Source organism: Bos javanicus, chromosome 15, assembly GCF_032452875.1.
Source record: "Bos javanicus breed banteng chromosome 15, ARS-OSU_banteng_1.0, whole genome shotgun sequence".
NCBI lineage: Eukaryota > Metazoa > Chordata > Mammalia > Artiodactyla > Bovidae > Bos > Bos javanicus.
Genome location: NC_083882.1, coordinates 38671953 through 38694928, shown reverse-complemented (window position 1 = coordinate 38694928; position 22976 = coordinate 38671953). Strand labels below are relative to the sequence as shown.

The 22976-nt window shown below is 43.4% G+C and overlaps 1 protein-coding gene across 1 annotated transcript in view; it reads left to right on the top strand.

Annotated features, from left to right (window-relative positions):
• The window catches only part of SPON1 (spondin 1), a 309877-nt gene that overhangs the window by 172060 nt on the left and 114841 nt on the right, over positions 1-22976 (top strand). The window contains exon 6 of the mRNA XM_061440732.1: positions 8575-8723. Within this exon, the coding sequence (XP_061296716.1) occupies positions 8575-8723 (149 nt within the window). The remainder of the gene's footprint in view (positions 1-8574; positions 8724-22976) is intronic.

Sequence of the window (22976 nt, the reverse complement as noted above, 5' to 3'; positions counted from 1 at the left end):
CACTGGCAAAGCAGTCTAGGAAATCTGGGCTGTCACTGGATAGCTACCATATGCAGAACACCTCGAAGAATCCATCTACTGTGCAACATGCCTCCTCCTACACCAGACAAAAGGCCAGACATGGTTCTTCTTTCATCAGCACTAGGCTTCTAGGCATCATTGTGAATCCCGTAATTTACCATCTAGTGCTGACAGCAGAAAAGATGTCAGAAGTAAGATGAGTGCACCTATGTCCTTCTGGAGTGGCTTTTCAGGCTGATGCACACACCTGGCTAGCTAGCAATATCTCAGACTCACATGTCTAATCATTTCCTCCCAGCTTTCCACCTGCCTCTGTCACATCTATGCCCCATCCAAGCTACTGGGAGTAACCATCTAGACCCAGCTGCTGGAGCCAGAGAGAGGCTGGCTAAACCAAGGAGCTGTGGCCTTACTTGAGAGTCAAAGAGTTGCTGATAGTGTCTGTTTTCCTGCCTTTACCCTGAGGATGAAGCCCAAGTGTTAACTAGGAACCCCAGTGGTGGTCCCACTGAGTGTTCCTTTAAGAAAGTCATGAGCATTTACTTTGTCCCCTTCTCCCCAGACCTCCTGATACCTGGAGCCTCTCACCCTCTCATCCCTTATTTCCTGGAGAATGGAGGATAAACTTGTCTGTGTCCCAACTAACTGGGGTCTGCTTAGCACCTCATGCTGCCAGCCCCAGATAACGGTGTCCCATTTAGATGACTCCCTACCATTTTTTTCAGACTCAGTTTCCTGCATCTAACATTCCTGTCGTCTCTTCCCACCAGTTCTAGTTCAAACTGCTAGTTCAGTTCAGTTGCTCAGTTGTGTCCGACTCTTTGCGACCCCATGAATTGCAGCATGCCAGGCCTCCCTGTCCATCACCTACTCCCAGAGTTCACCCAAACCCATGACCAACGAGTCGGTGATGCCATCCAGCCATCTCATACTCTGTCGTCCCCTTCTCCTCCTGCCCCCAATCCCTCCCAGCATCAGAGTCTTTTCCAATGAGTCAACTCTTCACATGAGGTGGCCAAAGTATTGGAGTTTCAGCTTTAGCACCAGTCCTTCCAATGAACACCCAGGACTGATCTCCTTTAGAATGGACTGGTAGGATCTCCTTGCAGTCCAAGGGACTCTCAAGAGTCTTCTCCAACACCACAGTTCAAAAGCATCAATTCTTCAGTGCTCAGCTTTCTTCACAGTCCAACTCTCATATCCATACATGACCACTGGAAAAACCATAGCCTTGACTAGTCGGACCTTTGTTAGCAAAGCAATGTCTCTGCTTTTTAATATGCTGTCAGGGTTGGTCATAATGTTCCTTCCAAGGAGTAAGCGTCTTTTAATTTCGTGGCTGCAGTCACCATCTGCAGTGATTTTGGAGCCCCCAAAAATAAAGTCTGGCACTGTTTCCACTGTTTCCCCATGTATTTCCATGAAGTGATGGGACCAGATGCCATGATCTTCATTTTTTGAATGTTGAGCTTTAAGCCCACTTTTTCACTCTCCTCTTTCATTTTCATCAAGAGGCTTTTTAGTTCCTCTTCACTTTCTGCCATAAGGGTGGTGTCATCTGCATATCTGAGGTTATTGATATTTCTCCCAGCAATCTTGATTCCAGCTTGTGTTTCTTCCTACCCAGCATTTCTCATGATGTACTCTGCATATATGTTAAATAAGCAGGGTGACAATATACAGCCTTGACGTACTCCTTTTCCTATTTGGAACCAGTCTGTTGTTCCATGTCCAGTTCTAACTGTTGCTTCCTGACCTGCATATAGGTTTCTCAAGAGGCAGGTCAGGTGGTCTGGTATTCCCATCCCTTGAAGAATTTTCCACAGTTTATTGTGATGCACACAGTCAAAGGCTTTGGCATAGTCAATAAAGTAGAATTAGATGTTTTTCTGGAACTCTCTTGCTTTTTCGATGATCCAGCGGATGTTGTCATTTTGATCTCTGGTTCCTCTGCCTTTCCTAAAACCAGCTTGAACATCTGGAAGGTCATAGTTCATGTATTGCTGAAGCCTGGCTTGGAGAATTTTGAGCATTACTTTTCTAGCGTGTGAGATGAGTGCAATTGTGTGGTAGTTTGAGCATTCTTTGGCATTGCCTTTCTTTGGGATTGGAATGAAAACTGACCTTTTCCAGTCCTGTGGCCACTGCTGAGTTTTCCAAATTTGCTAGCATATTGAGTGCAGCACTTTCACAGCATCATCTTTCAGGATTTGAAATAGCTCAACTGGAATTCCATCACCTCCACTAGCTTTGTTCGTAGTGATGCTTTCTAAGGTCAAACTGCTAACCTATCTCCAAATCCGATTCCCTTTGGTCCCATGGCTTCCAGAAGCTTTTCTGGCTTTGACCCACCACATTCAGATTTAATTTGACTAGCTGGTATCTTTTGAGCCCATTTTATGTGTTGCTGCTGGTGCTGCTGCTAAGTTGCTTCAGTCGTGTTCAAATCTATGCGACCCCATAGACGGCAGCCCACCAGGCTCCCGCATCTCTGGGATTCTCCAGGCAAGAACACTGGAGTGGGTTGCCGTTTCCTTCTCTGATGCATGAAAGTGAAAAGTGAAAGGGAAGTCGCTCGGTTGTGTCTAACTCTTTGCGACCCCATGGACTGCAGCCTACCAGGCTCTTCCGTCCATGGGATTCTCCAGGCAAGAGTACCAGAGTGGGGTGCCATTGCCTTCTTCTTTTCATGTGTTAACCATCTTTAATTCATGGACATCAGCCTCAGAAAGGCACTAGGAGGCTGGTCATGTCAATATCCCTACTTTACAGATGAGGAGACTGAGTTGAGAGTGACTGACTAACTTATTCAGTCTAGAAAGTTTCAGATTGGAGACTGGAATACACACATGTTTGATGCAAAAACTGGAGCTTTTTACTTCACCAAGCTGACCCCTGTAGACTGTCCAGTCCTCCCTGATTTTACTGGCTCACACATCTGCTCCCATGTTCCCGTTTCCTCTCCTAAGCCAGGCCATACACAACTCAGCCAGGGATGGTGATGGATCTCCTGTTTGGTCTCTTCACCCTTGGGCCCTCTCTCCTCCCTCTGGCTGGCATGTGCTTCCAAAGATGTGAAGTAGTGGGTGGGGGAGAGGTGGGCTCTGGCACTAGATAGACCCAACTTTGAATCTCAGCATCTTCAATCATCTGCTCTGGTGATCTGGGGTTAACTCATTTCATCTCTTTAAGTTTCCTCATGTGAAAAGTGGAAATTGAGATAGCACTTGTATCCCAAAAAAAAAAAGAAAGAAATTTCTTTTTTGATTAATTTAAAAGCATATGCTACATATGAGAATTTCCTAGGAATTCCCTGGTGGTCCAATGGCTAAGACTCTGAGCTCCCAATGCAGCAGCCCTGGGTTCAATCCCTGGTCAGGAAGCTAGATTCCACATGCCACAATTAAGACCCAGTGCAGCCAAAAAAAAAATAAAAAAATAAAAATTTCCTAATGTCTGAATATGTCATAAAAGTTCTTTTAAATAAATATTTGCTATGAAGGGAGCTGAATTTTCCCTGGTAGTTCAGTTGGTAAAGAATCCGCCTGCAATGCAGGAGACCCCGGTTCAATTCCTGGGTTGGGAAGATCTGCTGGAGAAGGGGTCGGCTACCCACTCCAGTATTCTTGAGCTTCCCTTGGGCTCAGCTGGTAAAGAATCCGCCTGCAATGCAGGAGACCTTGGTCCAATCCCTGGGTTGGGAAGATCCTCTGAAGAAGGGATATGCTACCCACTCCAGTATTCTGGCCTGGAGAATTCCATGGACTGTGTAATTCATGGGGTCGCAAAGAATCAGACACGACTGAGAGACTTTTCACTTTCACTTTCATGAAGGGAGTTCTTTGTTAACTTTAGTTCATTGTTTGAATCTCAGAAAGCATTTTTTCCCATTGACATAATGTTATAACAGATTATAAAGCAAGCTCACAATTATGTCTCTCCATTATATATTTGAGCTACTAAACAATTCTATTAGGTTTGAAAAAAAGACTTTTCTTTCTTGAGTATTTCATGTGACAATATCGGTCAAGTCCTTGGCACAGTTCCTGTCATGTAGTAATGACTCCATACGTGTAAACTGTTGTTGTTATGTCATTCTTGCCAGAAGAAAATTTCCGTTATATTTCTCTCTCTCCTGATGCCAGTTGCCACAGTGGGCACGCATCACTCTCCACAACCTGGCCCTGCCTTTGTTTTTCATCTTATCTCTTTGTCTTCTAACTCTCTATTCCACTAAACAGTCTCCATTTCCTGACTTCTCAGGAAAAGAGCATGTGTTTTAGGGCCGGTGAACTTGGATTTGAACCCCAACTTGGCCCTCTTGCTAGCTCCTCTGTGAGCTTAGGTAGGTTCCTTAACATCTCTTCATCTATAGGATGACAGTGAAGTTGTAACGAGGGTTACACCTAGGAAAGCGTTGTGCCTAACACCTGTGTGTTAGTCACTCAGTCGTGTCCAACTCTTTGCAATTCCATGGACGATAGCCCGCCAGACTCCTCTATTCATGGAATTCTCCAGGCAAGAACACTGGAGTGGGTTGCCATTTCCTACTCCAGGAGATCTTCCTGACCCTAAAAATAGATCTCATCTATTTTTAATAGAATTCCTGCTCCTCCTGTCCTGCCAGTTTTCCCACGGGAGTCTCCTTCCAAGGCGGGAGTGTCCTTGCTCCTCTGCTTCTTGTGGATGCCCCTGTGCTTTCTGTCTATACAAACACAGAGACTTTGTTTTGTCCAGTTCTTTAAAGTTTTTATAGTTCTCTCCCAGGCCGGTCCTATTAATTTGCACAACTCTGAGAAACAGTCCAGTCTAGTAATTATTCTATTTTTAAAAGGTGAACTGAGGCTCTGAGAGATGGAATAACTGATTCATGGTCACGAATGGAGGTCTGGAGCCTTGGTCTTCTGCACTGTGGCCCTCCCCCCAAGCCATCCTGCCCATATGTGACAGCCACTCACCTGAATTCCTTGTTATTTCTAACAGTGCACATTGTCCCATGAGTGCCTGCCTTGTATCCCCAGGAAGGATGCAGTCTGCCCCCTTACCCTAGCCTAGTGCCTTGTGAAATATCTATTATGTGGTTAATGTCATTCAAGGTCCTAAAATTTAAATAAATGTGGTATGTTGCAAGACCATTGCAGAAAACCAACAACTGTGTTGACTAGAAGGCTGAACTGATACTCTGACATTTTAGTCAAGAGTAAGACATCTCATTCTTGAGGTACTTGTTTCTCTGTAAACGTGCATTTAGACTCTGAATCCCTGAATTTGGAGTTAGCTACTCCATCTCCTGTGTTCCGTGTTCTTGTGTCTAGAACTCTGACCATGCTTGATTGTAGGTAATCTGCTGACCCATCCACTTCCCCTCCCCCAGGCTGTGAGTCCCTCCAGGACAAGCACCACATCCAAGTCCTGTCAGTGCCCCGGGCCTGCCACAGTGCTTGGCACCTAGTAAATGGAAGTCCAATGAATAAATCAGAAAGAGCCATCTGGCCCGTCCCCTCATCCCCCTGTGATTGTGCTTGTTCCTATCCTCTTACCTTAGTTCGCATTATGTATTTCTTATCTCTTATATTGAATCAAAGGCAGGTTCATATTTTACTCATTTTTGTACCCTCCCAAACAACCAGGGAAGGAAGAAACCATCTTTATTGAGAGTCTATTGTGTGCCAGTGATTGCACATATATTATGTCATTATGTTAAAAATTGCATTTAATTCTTATAACAGGTTGATAAGGCAGGCATTATCATCCTTGAATTACAAAAGAATGAGCTACGAATCAGGGAAATAAAGTAATTGGAATTTGGCCAAGTTTCCACAGGTAGTTAAGTGTCAGTGCCGGAACCTGAATCCCTGTCTGCCGGCTCTGAGACCCAGGCCTTTCTTTTTTGTTGTTGTTCCGTGTTTATTTTTTAACAGCCTGCAGAAGAGCTGAGCGCTTTAGCCCAGTAGGAGTTGGGAAGTCTGCTGAACTGAGACTTGAATTTAATCACATTGAATCAAATCTGTGCAAGCCTGCTGCCCAATTCTTCTAGCACGTACACTGCCCCCTTTGTATCTGATTATTTGGATGAAATGCTTCAGGGAATAAGTGCTAAGCATCCACAGTGCATCAGGCTCAGGGCTGGGCACCTGGGCATACAGTGCTGAAGACAGCCTTCCTCAGGGAGCCTACAATCTAGTGGGAGAACACACATGGAGTGGGGATCGTAAATACGGTCTGTGCTGATAGAACACACTGGTAGTGGGGAAAGGAAAGGGGATGGGTAAGATAGGGATTAAGATACCCGAAATAGGTAAGCAAGAAGTGTCTATTGTACAGCACAGAAAAATATAGCCATTATTTTTTAATAACTATGAAAATGTTGAATCAGTGTGTTGTATACCTGAAGCTAATATAATATTGTAAACCAACTATACTTCCAGTTTTTAAAATGTGATCTGGCTAAGGGGAGACAAAAGACAAAGGTTTAAATCATTCTAGGGAGGTCTTGGGAGGCTTCTGGTTAAAGCAGGAAAGAGGAATGAGTGGCCCAGATGAGGAAAGCACAGAGGGAACAGCATGTGCTAAGCCACTGAGGTATGAAATTACACGTAGAATGGGTCTGGAACAAGGGGATATTTTGGTGAAACAGAACAGGGGATAAGTGAGATACTGGAACTGGTCTCCCTGTGTTCATACCATGAACCAAACATCATGACTGATTCTGACCCTTGCCCCTACACAAGCAGTGCTCTTGGCCTAGATGATAACCAGAGCATGCTTCCCAATCAGGAAGTAAATTAGAGAAATGGCTGGCAATACCTCCATCTGTCTTCTCTAGGGATGCGATGGACAAACACAGTGTTAGCATTTCCCTGATGTATGGGAAACAATAAGCCAGCAGCTGAGCAGACCCACATGGTGATGTTGTCTGCCTGGATCACGTCATCTCTCAACAGACCAGGCAGGTAGCTTTGCGCCCACGCTCTTGATGCGCCCCTGGAGCAGAGGGCCCTGGAGTAGCAGGTGGGAGATGTGAACAAGATCCAGTTCTGTTCAGAATCACTTTCTTAAGTAGTGGGGGGTAGAGTGGAAAGGTCTGCCCACCCTGAGCCAGAGGGTTGGAAGCAGCAAACATCAGTTGGATCCAACCAGTTCAAGTTTCCCTCTTTGCTGTGCCCCAAAATATTCCTAAACTGGAGATTTTAAAAACCCAGCCAAAGAATAGCAGACAACTGAGCCAACATTATAACGAATTGTATGTAACAGTAATCAGTATGCATGTGTGCGTGAGTGCGTGCTAAGTCACTTCAGTCATGTCTGACTCTGTGACCCCATGGACTGTAGCCTGCCAGGCTCCTCTGTCCATGGAATTTGCCAGGCAAGAAGAACACTGGAGCGGGTTGCCATTTCGTCCTCCAGGGGATCTTCCCGACCCACAGATTTAACCTGGGTCTCTGATGTCTCCTGCATTGGCAGACGGGTTCTTTCCCACTAGTGCCACCCGGGAAGCCCAGTAATCAATATATATGTATTTATATTCATCATGTGCCAAAATAAATCAGGCGTGGTGTTGGTGTTGACTTTTCTCTCCTCTTTTTCCTCCCCCTGGAGACTTTGAAAAATCCTCAGGCCAAGTTCTGCCTTGGTCCTGCCCAGACATTATTCTGTTCTCCCTCTGTGTCATAATCTGCAGGATAATGACTGCAGTCATTATCCTGGGTGATCCTCAGGAAACCCCTGTGGGTTAGTCATGTCCTTGTATCCAAACCACCTCACGCATCCTTTCACATGGCTAGCCTGCCTGCCCCTCACCTTGGAAGGTACATAAAAGCCAGCAAAAACCAGCAGCGCTTATTCCCAGGAATGATTAAGCCTAATTTCCTACTCACTCCCTTTACCTTTTGCTCAGTGCCCACCTCCCCAGCTCCACACTCCAATTTTGCCCACACTGATGCATCCTTCACACTGCTATCTGGATGATTTATCTAAAATTCAAATGTGATTGTGTCATTCCCCTGCTCAGAACCCTTCAATGGTTTCAGACCCTTTAAAATGACATCTGAACTCCTGAAGCATTTAGAACAAGGTTCTCCATGGGCAGGCTCCTTCCCACTTCCCTGGCCTCATTTCCCAACTCTCCCCTTGACACTCTGTGACACAGCAATGCTAAATTACTTATGGCTCCCCAAACACACAATGTGACTTAATGTTTCTGAGTCTGCCAGAAATAGTCGTTCCTCTCTGTTCTGTCTTACAAATCTGCTCAGCATTTAAACCGTCTCTCAACTTTCTTCTTCTCTGAGATTCTTTCAGACAGGAGTCATCATTCTGGGCCAGCTCTGTCTCCTGTTTAGACATCTACCCATTGCCCTGTCTGCATATGCCCAAGACTTACTTGCTTACAGGGACTGTCTTACTCATCCCAGAATAGCACAGGACCTAACACAGAGCAGGTGCTTAGCCAACACAGGTTGGATCCTTGTCCAATTACACCTCCCCATCCCTGAAGAGACTTGTGTTTTAGCCACAGCCACACTGATACCTACATCTAATTGGCTTTTCCAGGTCGGGCCAATCACTGGTCTGCAATCATCGGCGGATCCCACTCCAAGAATTACGTGCTGTGGGAGTATGGAGGATATGCGAGCGAAGGCGTCAAACAGGTTGCAGAATTGGGCTCTCCAGTGAAAATGGAGGAGGAAATTCGACAACAGGTAAGAAAAATAATCCCAGAATGTCTAAAACTCAGACATGCCCTCAAGCATCCTTTAGCTTTCTTTCCCAGGGACTCAAAACTTATAGGACAATGTGCTGGAAAATTGGTACTGTAGGAAGTGAAATCTATTTGCTGAGTTTCAGAGTGCTTATGTTCAGTTGAAGACACAGGCACAAATGTTCGTCTTGTTGTCTCACATCTTCCCTGACTGCATTTGTTGTTTCTCGAGCTTATGCTAAAAGCTGTTGCTATGGCTGCATTGTTGGAATATCACATCTTTGTTCTCCTGAGGGTCAGTGTGGTGGGTTACTTTGATTTGTGAGAGGGTTGGGGGAGTGACATTTACACAAAGCTAAAATCACCATTTCCAAAAAGAAACATTTGTTTATTGACAGATGGTTTTTGCCCCTATGTCTTGAGGTGTTTGATAAACTAGTCAGTAATTAATCAAAATCATTAGAAGCTGAAGCATCTTTAATGTATTGATACAGTGTACCATCTCATGCGGGCCCAGGAGTCGGGTATTATCTAGGACCCCTTTCACAAAAATGAGGGATAAGGGAGAAATAGTCTACCATTCTTTTCTATTCGTTGGGAAGTACCATCATCCATCATCAAAAGCACTAGAAAGAGGTTGATGAGGGATCTTGAAAGAAGAGCTGTGGTTTGTTGAAGGCCATTCACAGGCTGAACTGTGGGGAGGAGACAGTCCAGCTTTGGCCATCACTACCCACAAAAGCCCTTTGGGCCTCAGAGAGCTGGGTAGCGAACCACATCTCACTGCTCATAAGTGTACAGGGGGAAGGGAGGAAAGAGCCAAGCATGCTGGGAATGTGGTCGTTTCCAGCACAGGCCACTGTGAGGCTGCTGCCCTGCCTGGGCTCCTGCCCCATGTCTCCTGAGCCCGTACAGGGGGCCCTGTGTCTCACGGTGTGTGTATGTGCAGCAGGGCACGCAGAGCTGAGGCCCCCAGTCCTTCCCCCTGATGTCTACCATCTGGCCTCCAAGCTCCCACAGACCCTAAACTGAACACAGCAAAGGCCACCTGATTCCTGCTATAATCCTCTGAGGAATTCTTTTGGCCCAGCATCCAAAAACACCCAGGAATTAGCTTATGTTTCTCATTAATTTGATTTAAAGCCTTTCTCCATTTTCAGAAAAAATTGTTTAACCCAGCATTTCAAGACAGTGCGCTATTCATCACGAGTTTATCTTACCAATGACTTAGTGTTTCTCCGACTCTGGCCGCCATGCCTTGTCACTGGTATTGCTCATTTAGGCTACAGCACAGCCACATTCATCTGCAAAGTCATGAAGGGCTCCATACTGGTCCTCATCTGTCCAGGCTGTCATGGAGGGGAAATACCTTGTCTGGGGTCCTGATTCTCAAGCATGGAATTGTGATATATGGCCTGCCAAGTTCTGTTGTGTCATATGTTGAAAAACCATTTGTTATAAATAGTAGCTGAAACTAAAGTTTGCAAATTAATTAGATCAAGATCAAGGGCATCTTCATAATAATGCCCGTGTCACTCATTGGCTAGCTTGAGGGACTTCTGGAGAGAAGGGAAGCATGCAGGTTTTCTGAGAAACTGAGACCACACTGTGCTGGAGAACATGATCAGTCATGTGTCATAGCGGTAAGAAGGCTGACAACGGATGAATGGACCTCCTGCCTTCTGTCTCCTCTTAGGAAAATGTTCTTTGCTTGGTGTGCTCCTGACCAGCACACCTGGGATTAGCTTTTGTACACGCAGACAATGTCTGGTTCTCCCAGCTTGCTAGTGTTCCTGACATTAAGTCATAATAATATTTAATTATGGGTACTGCACATGAAAGTTAAAAATCCCACTGAGCACGTCCTAAGGTCTGTCAGGTTCCCTGGATGCTAACCATGGACTTTTAGCTCTCACCTCTAGTTGGAGAAGACAATATTAATTCCCCAGTTTTTCTAATAAGGATAATGGAGGCACAGTCAATAGTTTGAGAATTCCAGAACTTGAACCCAAGTCCACCTGGCTCCAAAGCCTACATTAGTACCAAATAAATCATTTGCAGGGCATAGTGAAAATGGGAGGTCCTTTGTTCAAAACTTAAGAATTTCAAGATGGTGGCACTTGAATTTCACAGCACAGGGCCCTAACAATCTGCACAGGTCACACACTCGTGAGACTGGCCCTCTCTACCCACCTTCCTCGCCCCACTGAGAAACTCCCCTCTCCAGCCTCTGAAATAAGCCTATTTCCATAGCTCTGCTCAGCAGTGCATCCAGCAGCCCAGCTCCTAGAAAAGTCAGACAGATAAAATGATTTCAGGGTCCCTTTGCTTTCAAGCAACTCATGGTTCTAAATATTGTTCCCTGAAAGCACACAATTTATTTTTCTGTAAGCCAGGTAAGAAACAACATAAAAAAGGAACAAGAATATGAATCCTCCTAGAATATGAAAGTGTCCCCTGAATAACCGGGAACTTGTTTGAACACATCTACAAACTAACACAGTGTTCTCAGCCTTTAATATCTTATATCCTACCAACTGCTATATCAAAGAACCCAAGTCCAACCAGGATGAAAATAAAAAGGCCTTTTTTCCCAAGAAAGACATTTATATGCTTCCTAGCATTTTTCTTATTATAGACTTATCACTCGCTGCAAGTTTCAAGGGCATTAAAAATCACAGCAGATATTGTTGAAGGTAAATCTCATGCTAATGGCTTTCAAACACAAATGAACAAAAATAATAATCCCATTAGTAGTGGGAAACTGTAATATTATTGAGCATAAATTTCAATGTCCCTATAGCTACAAAACACCAAGAAAATTAATGAAAAGTTACAGCAGCATTATTGGCATCCATGACACTTGTGGCCAGAGATAGTGGGGGAAGGGCACAAGGCACACTTCCTAGCAGGAGACAGAGGCAAATGGGTCCTGGTGGGGATGGTGGATTAGGAATACCGAGAGAAGCCTGGCCTGGCAGGTCACAGATGAGTAACCTCAAGACAGGTGGAGGCAGTAGGGAATGGTAGATCACACCTGCAGGCAGACCCAGGACCCGAAAGTGAACTGATGAATATTCATCATTATGAAAATGTTGACTAAGACCATTTTTATTTCATCAAGTATACATCTATGGCATGTGTACAAGGTGTATGTGGCCCAAAGATGGTGCCCCCTTCACCATGTTACTCATGCTAGAAACTTGGGCATCACCCTTGATTCTGCCCCCATCCCAACTTCTTCTGCCTTCTCTCCTAAATGCCTCCAGGTCACTTCCTCAGTACCACGCCTCCATTTAAAACATCCTCATCTCTTGCCTGGATTGTTGCGCTAGCCGACTGACCTCCCTGCCTCCAGCCCTCTTCCTATTATTCGCATTGCCCCACAGCCATTTTATAAAAAATATCCATTGGATTATGCCACTCTCCAAATTAGGATGTTTAATGGCTCCTAATTGACCCCAGAAAAAAGTCCAAACTCTTTATCATAGCTTAAAAACCCTCCATGATCTGGCCCCATCTTATTGCTTGCTGCAGCTCTAAGCTGAACCAGTGCAAAACCTCTTTCATATTCTCCAAAAGCCATAGCTCTCTTTCATCTGGGCCTTCTGTCAGTCTAGAACATCTTCCAGCTCCCTTTCAACTGGTGAACTCCTGTTTATACTTCAGAACTCAGCTTAAATGTTGCTCTTCCTGGAAGCCTTCCCAAATTCTATGCAAATCTGTCCCCTGGCCTGATGCTCCCACAACACCGGGTGCCTCCCCCGTCATCACCATCATCACATTTACTGCAAGTTCTTGTTTGATATCTCTCCTTCACTAACTGCAAAGTTCAGAAATCCATGTTCTCCATCTCTGTATGCTCTGAATGGGTATAGTGTTAATTGTTTCATAATTGTTTCCTGCATAGATTAATTCATTTGATAATTTTACTGAACACCTACTAAATGAATGCCAGGCATTGGATATCCGGCAGCGATGAGATCATTCCCCGCCTTCAGGGAGTCGACATTCTAATGGAGGAAACAAAGGGGCAGGGGGGAATGGTTAAATAATTACAAATTAAAGTAAGAAAATAAACCAACAAAGAGTGGCATAAAAAACAAAAAAACACATTAGTAGGAAGGGACCTTATTAGTAAGGTGGTCAGGGAAGGTCTCTGTGAGGGATACCCATTAAGCTGAGCCCCAAAAGAAAAGCATCGGGAAAACATCACTCTAGATGGTGACGACAGCATGTGCAAAGACACAGAAGTAGAAGAGAGCTTATTATCCTGGAAGAACTGAGAGAAGACTTGTGTGGCAAGAGAAGAATGAGTGAGGGGGAGTGTGGCTCCATGTGCATGAAGGACACATTGTCTCCACGCTGGAGAGATTCAAAGATTGGGAGGGAGAGGTACATACATAAATTACTATTTCCTTAAAATGTACTTAGATTCTTTAGAAGAATCTCTGCAACAGCTGAGGAAATGCAGACATTAGACTGTGCAGCTGTTGAATGTGCCGTTCCCTGGGTCCACTTTCCCTGCAGACGTGTTAGACACGTGTTTCCCGGCCCCTCCCTCTGGGCAGGCTAGGTCTGGCTGGCGCCCCTTCCTGGAGCAACTGCAGCTCCCTGTGCGGTCCTTCTCCTAGACAGGATGGTCCCTGCTTCATTCCTTCTCCATCTCCCAAGCATGTTCTGTGTCCCTGGAAGGTGGGCACTTATTGATTTTCCTCTCTGCTCTGTTCTTACTCATTCTGTTGCTTCATTATGGTTTCTTTTAATTTCTTCCATTTTAAACATGTCTAATTGTCGTACTCGGATTATTCTGTTACCTCAGGGTCTTAGGGACAAATGTTCCTTTGAACTGAACTTGCCCACTCTCCCCATTGCTAGTGTCCTTGATTGACTTTGGATTGTTTGCTCATCTTCAGTGGGTATTTTTCTTCGTTTCCTGTGAGAGTCCTCTATGCTCAAGTTGTGTTCTCTGCTTAAAGGGAGATTGTATTTTTTGTCTTTCCACCCCAGTTTTGATGTCATTTCTAAGCTTCAGGTTGCCCACTGCCAGGCCAGTGGCCTGCACTTACACATGGGAGAGGCTGGGGCTTCTATTTAGTGAAGGTGAATTTTCATTCAAGGACCTGGATGAGAGCAACCTTCCTTGCCACTCCCCGCCCACCCCCCCCCCCCCGCCCCCCGCCTCAAATGACTGACAGAGGATTTTCTTATTGCCATTCACAAAAAGGAGAGTCCTTCAAAATATGCTGCTTGAGGCAGGGTTGTCTTCCCCCATGTCACCTAACACTAGCTTAAGACCTCCTCTTCTTGCCCTGCATGATTTTAAAACCTCTAGCTCCTGGGACCATACCCTGGGCCCAGTCCCAGGCATCAGTTCTGCTCACAGTTTTGGGTTAGACTTTTCTCCTCCTCTCTGGCATCCAGGGAATTTTTCTAGACACCCTTTTGTATTTTTGAAACTTCCACCTGCTATATTTGTCTAACATGTCTATGTGTTTGTAGTAGGAAGGAGACTTTTTGCATCAACTCAGTCTTTCCTGCCTCCTGATGTCCACCAAGTATCTCCAGCACTTCATACACTGTCTCACACACAGTAGGTGCTCAGCCAGTGTCTGAATTGGTGAACTGACACACAAAATAAATGTCTTACTAAGTCATTGTTGTTGTGTTTAGTTGCTAAGTGGTGTCCAATTCTTTGCAAGCCCAGGACAGCCAATCTTCCCTGTCCATGCAATTCTCCAAGCAGGAATACTCGAGTGGATTGCTGTCTCCTTCTCCAAGGGATCTTCCTGACCCAGGGATCAAACCCATGTCTCCTATATTGCAGGCAGATTCTTCTACAGCTGATCCATAAAGGGAAGCCCTATTAAGTCATTTAGTTCAGTCGCTCAGTCATGTCCAACTCTTTGCAACCCCATGGACTGTTGCACGCCAGGCTTCCCTGTCCATCACCATCTCCCAGAGCTTGCTCAAATTCATGTCCATCAGGTTGGTGATGCCGTCTAACCATCTCATCCTCTGTCATCCCCTTCTCTTCATGCCTTCAATCTTTCTCAGCATCAGGGTCTTTTCCAATGAGTCAGTTCTTTGCATCAGGTGACCAAAGTATTGGAGTTTCAGCTTCAGCATCAGTCCTTCCGAAGAATATTCAGTACTGATTTCCTTAGGATTGACTGGTTTGATCTCCTTGCAGTCCAAAGGATTCTCAAGAGGCTTCTCCAACACCACAGTTCAAAAGCATCAATTCTTCGGTGCTCAGCTTTCTTTATAGTCCAACTCTCACATCCATACATGACTACTGGAAAAACCATAGTTTGACTAGATAGACCTTTGTTGGCAAAGTAATGTCTCTGCTTTTTAATATGCTGTCTAGGTTTGTCCTAGCTTTTCTTCCAAGGAACAAACATCTTTTAATTTCATGGCTGCAGTCACCATCTACAGTGATTTTGGAGCCCAAAAAAATAAAGTCTCTCACGGCTTCCATCATTTCCCCATCTATTTGCCATGAAATGATGTACTGGGTACCATGATCTTCATTTTTTGAATGTTGAGTTTTAAGCCAGCTTTTTCACTCTCCTCTTTCACATTCATCAAGAGGCCCTTTAGTTCCTCTTTGCTTTCTGTCATAAGGGTAGTGTCACCTGCATATCTGAGGTTATTGATGTTTCTCCTGGCAATCTTGATTCCAGCTTGTGCTTCATCCAACCAGGCATTTCGCATGATGTACTCTGCATATAAGTTAAATAAGCAGGTGACAATATATAGCCTTGACATACTCCTTTCCCAGTTTTGAACCAGTCTGTTGTTCCATGTCCAGTTCTAACTGTTGCTTTTTGACCGCCATACAGGTTTCTCAGGAGGCAGGTAAGGTGGTCTGGTATTCCCATCTTTTTAATTATTTTCCATAGTTTGTTGTGATCCACATAGTCAAAGGCTTTGGCATAGTCAATAAAGAAGAAGTAGATGTTTTTCTGTAACTCTCTTGCTTTTTCAATGATTCAACAGATGTTGGCAATTTGATCTCTGGTTCCTCTGCCTTTTCTAAATCCAGCTTGAACATTTGGAAGTTCACCGTTCACGTACTGTTGAAGCCTGGCTTGGAGAATTTTGAGCATTACTTTACTAGCGTGTGAGATGAGTGCAATTGTGCAGTAGTTTGAACATTCTTTGGCAGTCATTAACAAATGACAAATTAAGTCATATGGACTTTAGTGCCCTGGTTGGGCGCTAGTGCTCTGCCTTGGCAAGGAGGGCTCATTTTCCACTCTGGTTGTTCTGGTTTGAGTAAGCTGAGAGCCACACAGCACAAGCTTTATTCAGGGGCTAGAGAATGGAGAATTGGGAGCTAAGGTTGACAAGTTAACTTCTCACACACCTGGCCAGGGGGATTTAATTTTAAAAAGTAAGACAAAGGGAGGAGGAGCAAGGCTAATGAGGGGGAGGTATATGCATTAATCCATTGGAGAAAGTGCAGGACTCTTTCCAGGGATTGGGGTGCCATCCCCTTTTATCCTTTTTGGTCCTTGATGTCAAGTCATGGCTGCCAGTTGTGTTATTTAATATGCAAATATAGTAAAATCAGCTGGTAATGAGACCCGGGCTCTGCTGGAGGTCTGATTCACTGCCATCTTGGTCCAGCTGGGTTTGTTTGTAGCTTCCTTTCTTATCTCAGCCCTTTAACTTAAAGATTTATGTTCACTTCTGCTAAAGGTGAGGGTTGACAGGTTTTGAGCAGAGACCTGGAGCATCCCTGGCAACAGCCTCTTGCATAAAACCGTGCACTGGGCACTCATCATGAAAAGAAAATGCTAGAAAAAAAAACACTCCAACTTTCATATTTCTCAAATTTGAAACTTTCCTGACTGTAAGAGGTCGGATGATGGTGGACCCTCACATAGACATTGATTATTTCACCTTCAGGAGGCCTCACTTTGGCGGATTCCTTAAACCTGCCACCAGGATTACCACACCACCTATGGCACAAGAATCAATAAACAAGCTGACGTCCTTTTTCTTTAAAGTTGAAAGAATTTATAAGGCTCTGGAAGCTGGTAGAAAGAGTCTGAGAATTTTCTTTTCTCATCTTCTTTAAATCATTAGAGAAAAAAGATGCCTACCAAACTTTTATTTTTTCTGATGTTTGATTTTCTAAACTTGTGGTCACTTCCTCTAATTAAAATTGAAGCCATTGCCTGATTCCTGATATTTTCCATGAATTATGACGTTACCTTGTCTGACTGAAAAAGTCACACACACACACACACACATTACCACCTTTTATTTATAATAATTGAGTTCCAATGATTTTTAGTGCTTGTGAGAAACAGCACCATATAGTAGCTAAAAGCATTAGCTCTGAATCAAGATTCCTGGGTACAAACGCTAGTTCCAGGTGTTACATAATGTGTGATGTTGCACAGGTTACTCAGCCTCTGTGCCTTGGGCTCCCCTTCCATGAGATGAGCGTGATAATAGGCCAACCTCACTGAGTTGCAGTGAGGACTAATGGAGCTGATGTGTGCACAGCGCTTGGAGCAGACCCTGCCCTGTAGAAAGCACTTACTAAACGTTACCTGTCGTTATCCTGTCTTCATTCTTGGTCTCCAATTCCTAACCAGGAAAGGGAAGAGCCCCTGTAGGAGCTACAAAAGTTAATGATTCTAAAGGTTCACTTGCATCAGGTCAGTCCCCAGCCTGAAAGGAGGATACCACTTCTTTGCCATCCCCTGCCCCCACCTGCCCCTCCCACCCCTGCTTAACAATGTCACCTCCTGAGAGCCCTAGCTCTCCATCCCAAAGTTGACCCTGTACTATTTGAGGACAATAATCACACCCTCATATAAAACAGGAGCCACAACAAACTCCAAGCTCATTCCAACTCTACTCCTGTGCACATGTTCTTCTTTTTCCTTGGAACAGCTTTATCTGGATGCCCACCTGGATGCCCATAATAGCTAGTTCAAGGCCACCTCCAGAACAAGGCCTCGAGGCAGCCCAGAACAGGAGCTTTTCCCATTTGCTATGTGATATCTGCTGGGGGTTAGAAATGCAGACAAAGCTCCCAACCCAAGGAGGGAGGTGGCCTAGTGAAGTCTCTGTTTTTATACATACAATTTTAAGGGTTACTTTCCATTTACTGTTACAAAACATTGGCAACATTCCCCATGTTATTACAATACCTCCTTGAGCCTATCTTATATGCAATAGTTTGTACCTCCCGTTCCCCACCCCTTTGCCCCACCACCACTGCCCACTGGTAACCACTACTTTGTTCTCCGTATCTGTGAGTTTGGTGAAGTCTCTTAATTGTAAGTAACAGAAACCTGTTAAAACTAACTCAAGAACAAAGGAAAGTTTACTGTAGGGAATAAATAGAACTCAGAAGAACACATGTTAGTACTGAGTGCAAAAAAGCCTCTGAGAGCTGTAACCAGAAGACATCAGGCTGAGAGAACCACCGATGACCTCCCCTCCCCACCCCGCTCCACCACCTAGAGTCACATGGTCTTTTCTATGCTCTTCTATGTAAATTTCTTGTACTACCCTTTCTCAATAGATCTGCTATCTCCTCTTACTTATACTGCACATGGCCACAAATGGTGGCTATATGACTTTCTTCCTTGGCTTTTCATAGCCAGAGTGGTGTTGGGTAACTCTCAGTTGAAATACCAGAAAGACAGCTTGATCATTGGAGAGTCTGTGCATGGGTGCCCCCTGCATCAGATATCTATCTACTCTAATCAGCAGTTGTCCCGCATGTAAAGAATCGCAGAGTATAATTCTATACAGGTGTGGTTGGTAGGGCAGTTTTTACTAACAAAGGAATTGACAGTAGAAGGTAAATTGATTAATATTTCAGGGCAGCAGGAGTAGATTGGCAAGAAGTAGACCAAGTCATCGAAACCCAGACAAGAACCAAAGTTTGGGGAAGGGTATCGGGGAGGAGCACGAAAGAGAACAGCAGCTCAGCACAAAGAACAGATCAATAGAACCTTAGGACACAGAGCTAAGCCAATTGGATGCAAAATACTGGGTCTAGAGATTGGTTCAGCCATTGAGGACAGACCTGGGGATATTCCTAGACCTAAACATAAGGATTTGGAGAAATAGAGATCAGAGAAAGGTTACAGTGGTGAAGGGCACAGTCAAGATCATGTACTCCTACATTGCATTGCATTTACCTGCTTAAGAGCCATGAAAACAGTACAGGGCAAGTAGACATGGTCCCTAAGTCTTTGACCTTGAGTAGATCACCTGACCTCAAGGAGCCTTAGATTTTTCATTTCCAAAATGGTAATCGTGGACATGAACTTAAGCAAACTCCAGGAGACAGAAGAGAACAGGGAAGCCTGGTGTGCTGCAGCCCATGGGGTTGCTAAGAGTTGGTCACAACTTAATGACTGAACAACAACAGCAATCTTGAGGATATGAACTCCATATATTGGTTATGGAATAATACACATGCAGTGCCTGAAGTATGACCCAATTGTACTCTTAGTATTAGGACCCCCAAAAAAATAAATTTGGAGGATTTGTAATCCACTTGTCCTCCCATCTTCTAAGAAGATGCTTTGGTTTCATTGGGTGGGAATGCAACTAATAGGAGAGGTAAACTGTGCTAAATAAAAACTGCTAGAGAGAGTAGACCAGGGAAAAAGAAGTGAGGGGGGAAGTAAGGCCAGTAAGCTGGGCCAGAATTAGAATGTTAAAGTGTGAGAAGAGACATATATGAGCAACTGCCATTTGGATTGGAAATATAGATTAAAAAGAAAGGTCCAAAGAAGACTTTTAGTAAATCTGATTTCTCAAAGAAGAGACATCTAAAGAGAATTTTTAGCAGTGCACTTTGCAGAAGATTGTGTGATGTAATTAACCCTCTGTTGGCTCCTCAAGATACATTTAGTAAAGACCTGCAGTGCTTTTCAAGCCTTCTTGGAATCAGATTGGGTAGAAACTTTAGGTTGTTACTCTGCTGCACACAGTCCCCAGGTGCCTAATTTTGGGGGGGTTACATTAATACTGTTATCCATACCTCTCTTGTCCTTCACAACCTCATTCAAGGCTTAACTCCATGGAGTGTGTAAGTGGGCACTTGTGGTTGATAGGAATAAAGTGGTACTAGGGGTGGGTGGGAAAGAAGTTAAATAAAGATTCCCAGTCACAGACACTTGATACAGAAATTAGAACATCATTTGAAAGGTGGGACTTCAGTCATATGAAACCTCTTGTTTTCTTTCAGTTGAGTCTTCAAAGAAATCTAAATCACAGTAGGACAAGCAGCCAAAGTGATTCAGTGATCCATGTTCTTTAATAAAACTGGAACAGGCTGCCTTTGCTACAAGGAGGCAGAGTCCTGCTCTTAGCAGCATTTCCTGACTTCCACAGCTTCACATCAGAGCATCATCAATCCCTGGAAATTTTTCTGAGAATCTCTCTATGGAAGAAATGGGGGATGGTTTTATTCAGAACTTATAGATTATTTAGCTTCCTGAAAATCTATTTTTATAGCAACTGAGCCAAAATATTGCAAACAGAAGGCAAATTTAAATGGGGAAATAATAAATTGTCAAGATTTAGAGACAATTTGGCAATAGCTATCAAAAATTGTACATTTTCTTTCTTATCATGACCAAAAAAGCCCACATGACATAATACTATGTTAACCATTTTTAAGTGTATAGTTCTGTAGTGTTGAGTGTATTTACACTATTGTGTGTACATTTTCTTTATACCCTGACATAGTAATTCTGTATCTAGGAATTTGTCCTTCAGAAATATTCTCACACAAGGTATGTGAGGAAGAATACTTACCAGAACATTGTTTATGAAAATAAGAGATGGAAAGAAGCTATTTTTTAATCAATAGGTGGCATATTGAAAATTCTGGCTGCTTCTATGTAGTCAAATACCATGCAGCTCCTAAGGAGCAAGGCAGATCTATATGTACTGGTATAGAGGGATCTCTGGTATATTTACCAGGTGGGGAAAAACAGAAGAGTGTCTCTAGCTAGCTGCCATCTGGGGAAGACACAGGTGGGTTAGAGTCAAATGATTATTTGCACAAATAGAATTTTATATGCATAGAATATCTCTATGTATACATGTCAGAGGCTCAATGTCTCTAGAGCAAACTGGGAGAGTAGGGGTCAGATCTGAGAGGTGTATTCACATTTCACTATATGCCCTTTTGTACTGCTGTACACATGCATGTTACCTGTTAAAGATGTTATCTAAATTAGCAAAGAAAACTTTAGTAAGTGAATATTGCAAAAAGATCAGTATTCCAAACTTAGCCTATATATTTACTGTGCTTCCCCCAAAACATGATTTTTAAAATTAAACAGGCTGATTCTATGGAAATGAAAAACTAAATAGTCAAGAGTAACCAGAAAATGTCTGAAAGACAACGATAGGGGTGGGGGAGAGGCAGTAAGTAAAGAAGACTAGCCAAACCAGATATTAAAAGCTAAATTATAAAACTACATTAAATAAAACTGTGTGACACTAATATATGGATAAATAGATCAATAAAATATAATAGGAAGTCAAAAAAAGACACACATTTATTTTAAATTAAGTGTAAGAAAAAGATATAATTTTCTGTCTCTTGGAAAAAGATGAATTTTATAAATGGTATTGTCACAACTGAAAGTCATGGAAAAATGCAATTTGCTCCGTACTTCAATCCTTAAACCAAAATAAAGTCCAAATTTATCAAAGATTTAAATATTTTAAACTGAAGATTTAAAAACATTAGAAGAAACATGATGAAATCATTTTATAATCTAGAGCAAAATCCCTTCCAAGCATGTCACAAAACTCAGAGGGCATAAAAGAAAAGATTGATAAACTACAAGCATGTTTTTTATTGTGGAAAATATTTAAACATTTTAAAGGTGAAAGACAAAGTGTGGGAAATGTTTGTAGTCCATACAATAAACAAAGGGCTAATTTCTTTAATGTGTAAAGAGCTCATATGGTTCAATTTTTAAAGAACAATAAACCAGTTTCTAAAAATGATCAAAATGCATACGTTTTAAGATATTTTAAAAGACGTTTAATCTCATTTATGATTATGGAAATGCATATTTATTCCACAGAGCTATAATTTTTGATCTATTGGACTTTTGATAATCATATGTTGACAGAAGTGTGAAAAAACAGACACAGTAATATGCTAATTGTGGCAGTGCTGATTGGCACAGTTCTGTGGAGGGCACATTTCTCTGACTCGTACTTCCTATCCAGAAACTTACATACACAGATATACTCACATGTAGGCGCATGCTACCTACTGAACACTGTGTATAACAGAAAAAGTAGAAAAACTTAAATATCTATTAATAGGGGACCAGTTTTTAAAAAATGAGAAGTTGAGATTAAACATGATCAAGGCAAATCATTTGGTTAAAAAAGAGATTGCAGCAGAGTATTTCTAGTGTATTTCACTTGTGGTATCACAAGATATACCCTTACATCTTTTGAAGGGCATGTAAGGCTATAAATAGTGGTTGCCTGTGGGGTAGGGACCTGAGAGCCTGGAGATGGGAAGGATAGATTAGATGAGAATTTTGTACTGTGTCTTTGGGTACATGGTACAAAATATCTGTTCAGGAAAGTGATTATTTTGTATTTGAAATAATAAATAAGCCAAACCGTGAAGCTTAGGAATATTTAAAAGACACCACATAAGAAAGTACATTGTGTGTTCTTGGTGGATTATTCTTATCCTGGTGCTAAGAGCTCGTCTAGACTCTATTCACAGTGTCAGGCCCACGTGGTACCAGTATGCCCCCAAATCCCACTGAAGACGTGGTTCCAAGGACTGTGCTGGGCAGAGGTAAAGATTTTTAATCCTGGTGGCCAAAAGTAGTTGACTCAGAGAAAAAGTGTGAATCACGGCCAAGGGAGAAAGCAAAGGTCAGAGTTGATGCTTAGCCTTAGGTCTGAGGGATGAGGCCACAAACTGAAAGATCCAGGAAGCCCAGACAGTGAGGGAAGGACTGCAAAGTGCCTGAAGCCTCATCTGGTGTGCTGGCAGCCACAAGGCCTAGGAGGGCCTCGTATCTTCAGGATCAGAGAGGACTGGCCAGAACTTTCTCCAGAAAGACTCTAGAAGTGATCTCAGATCTCTGCCCCCTTCACCTCCAAAACTACAAGATAGTGGTCCTATGCGCTGTGAGTGCTTAATGCCCTGCAAAGAAGGGCCCTTGTCTGAGGCTTGTCCCCACTCACAGGCCTGAGTCCTGCAGAG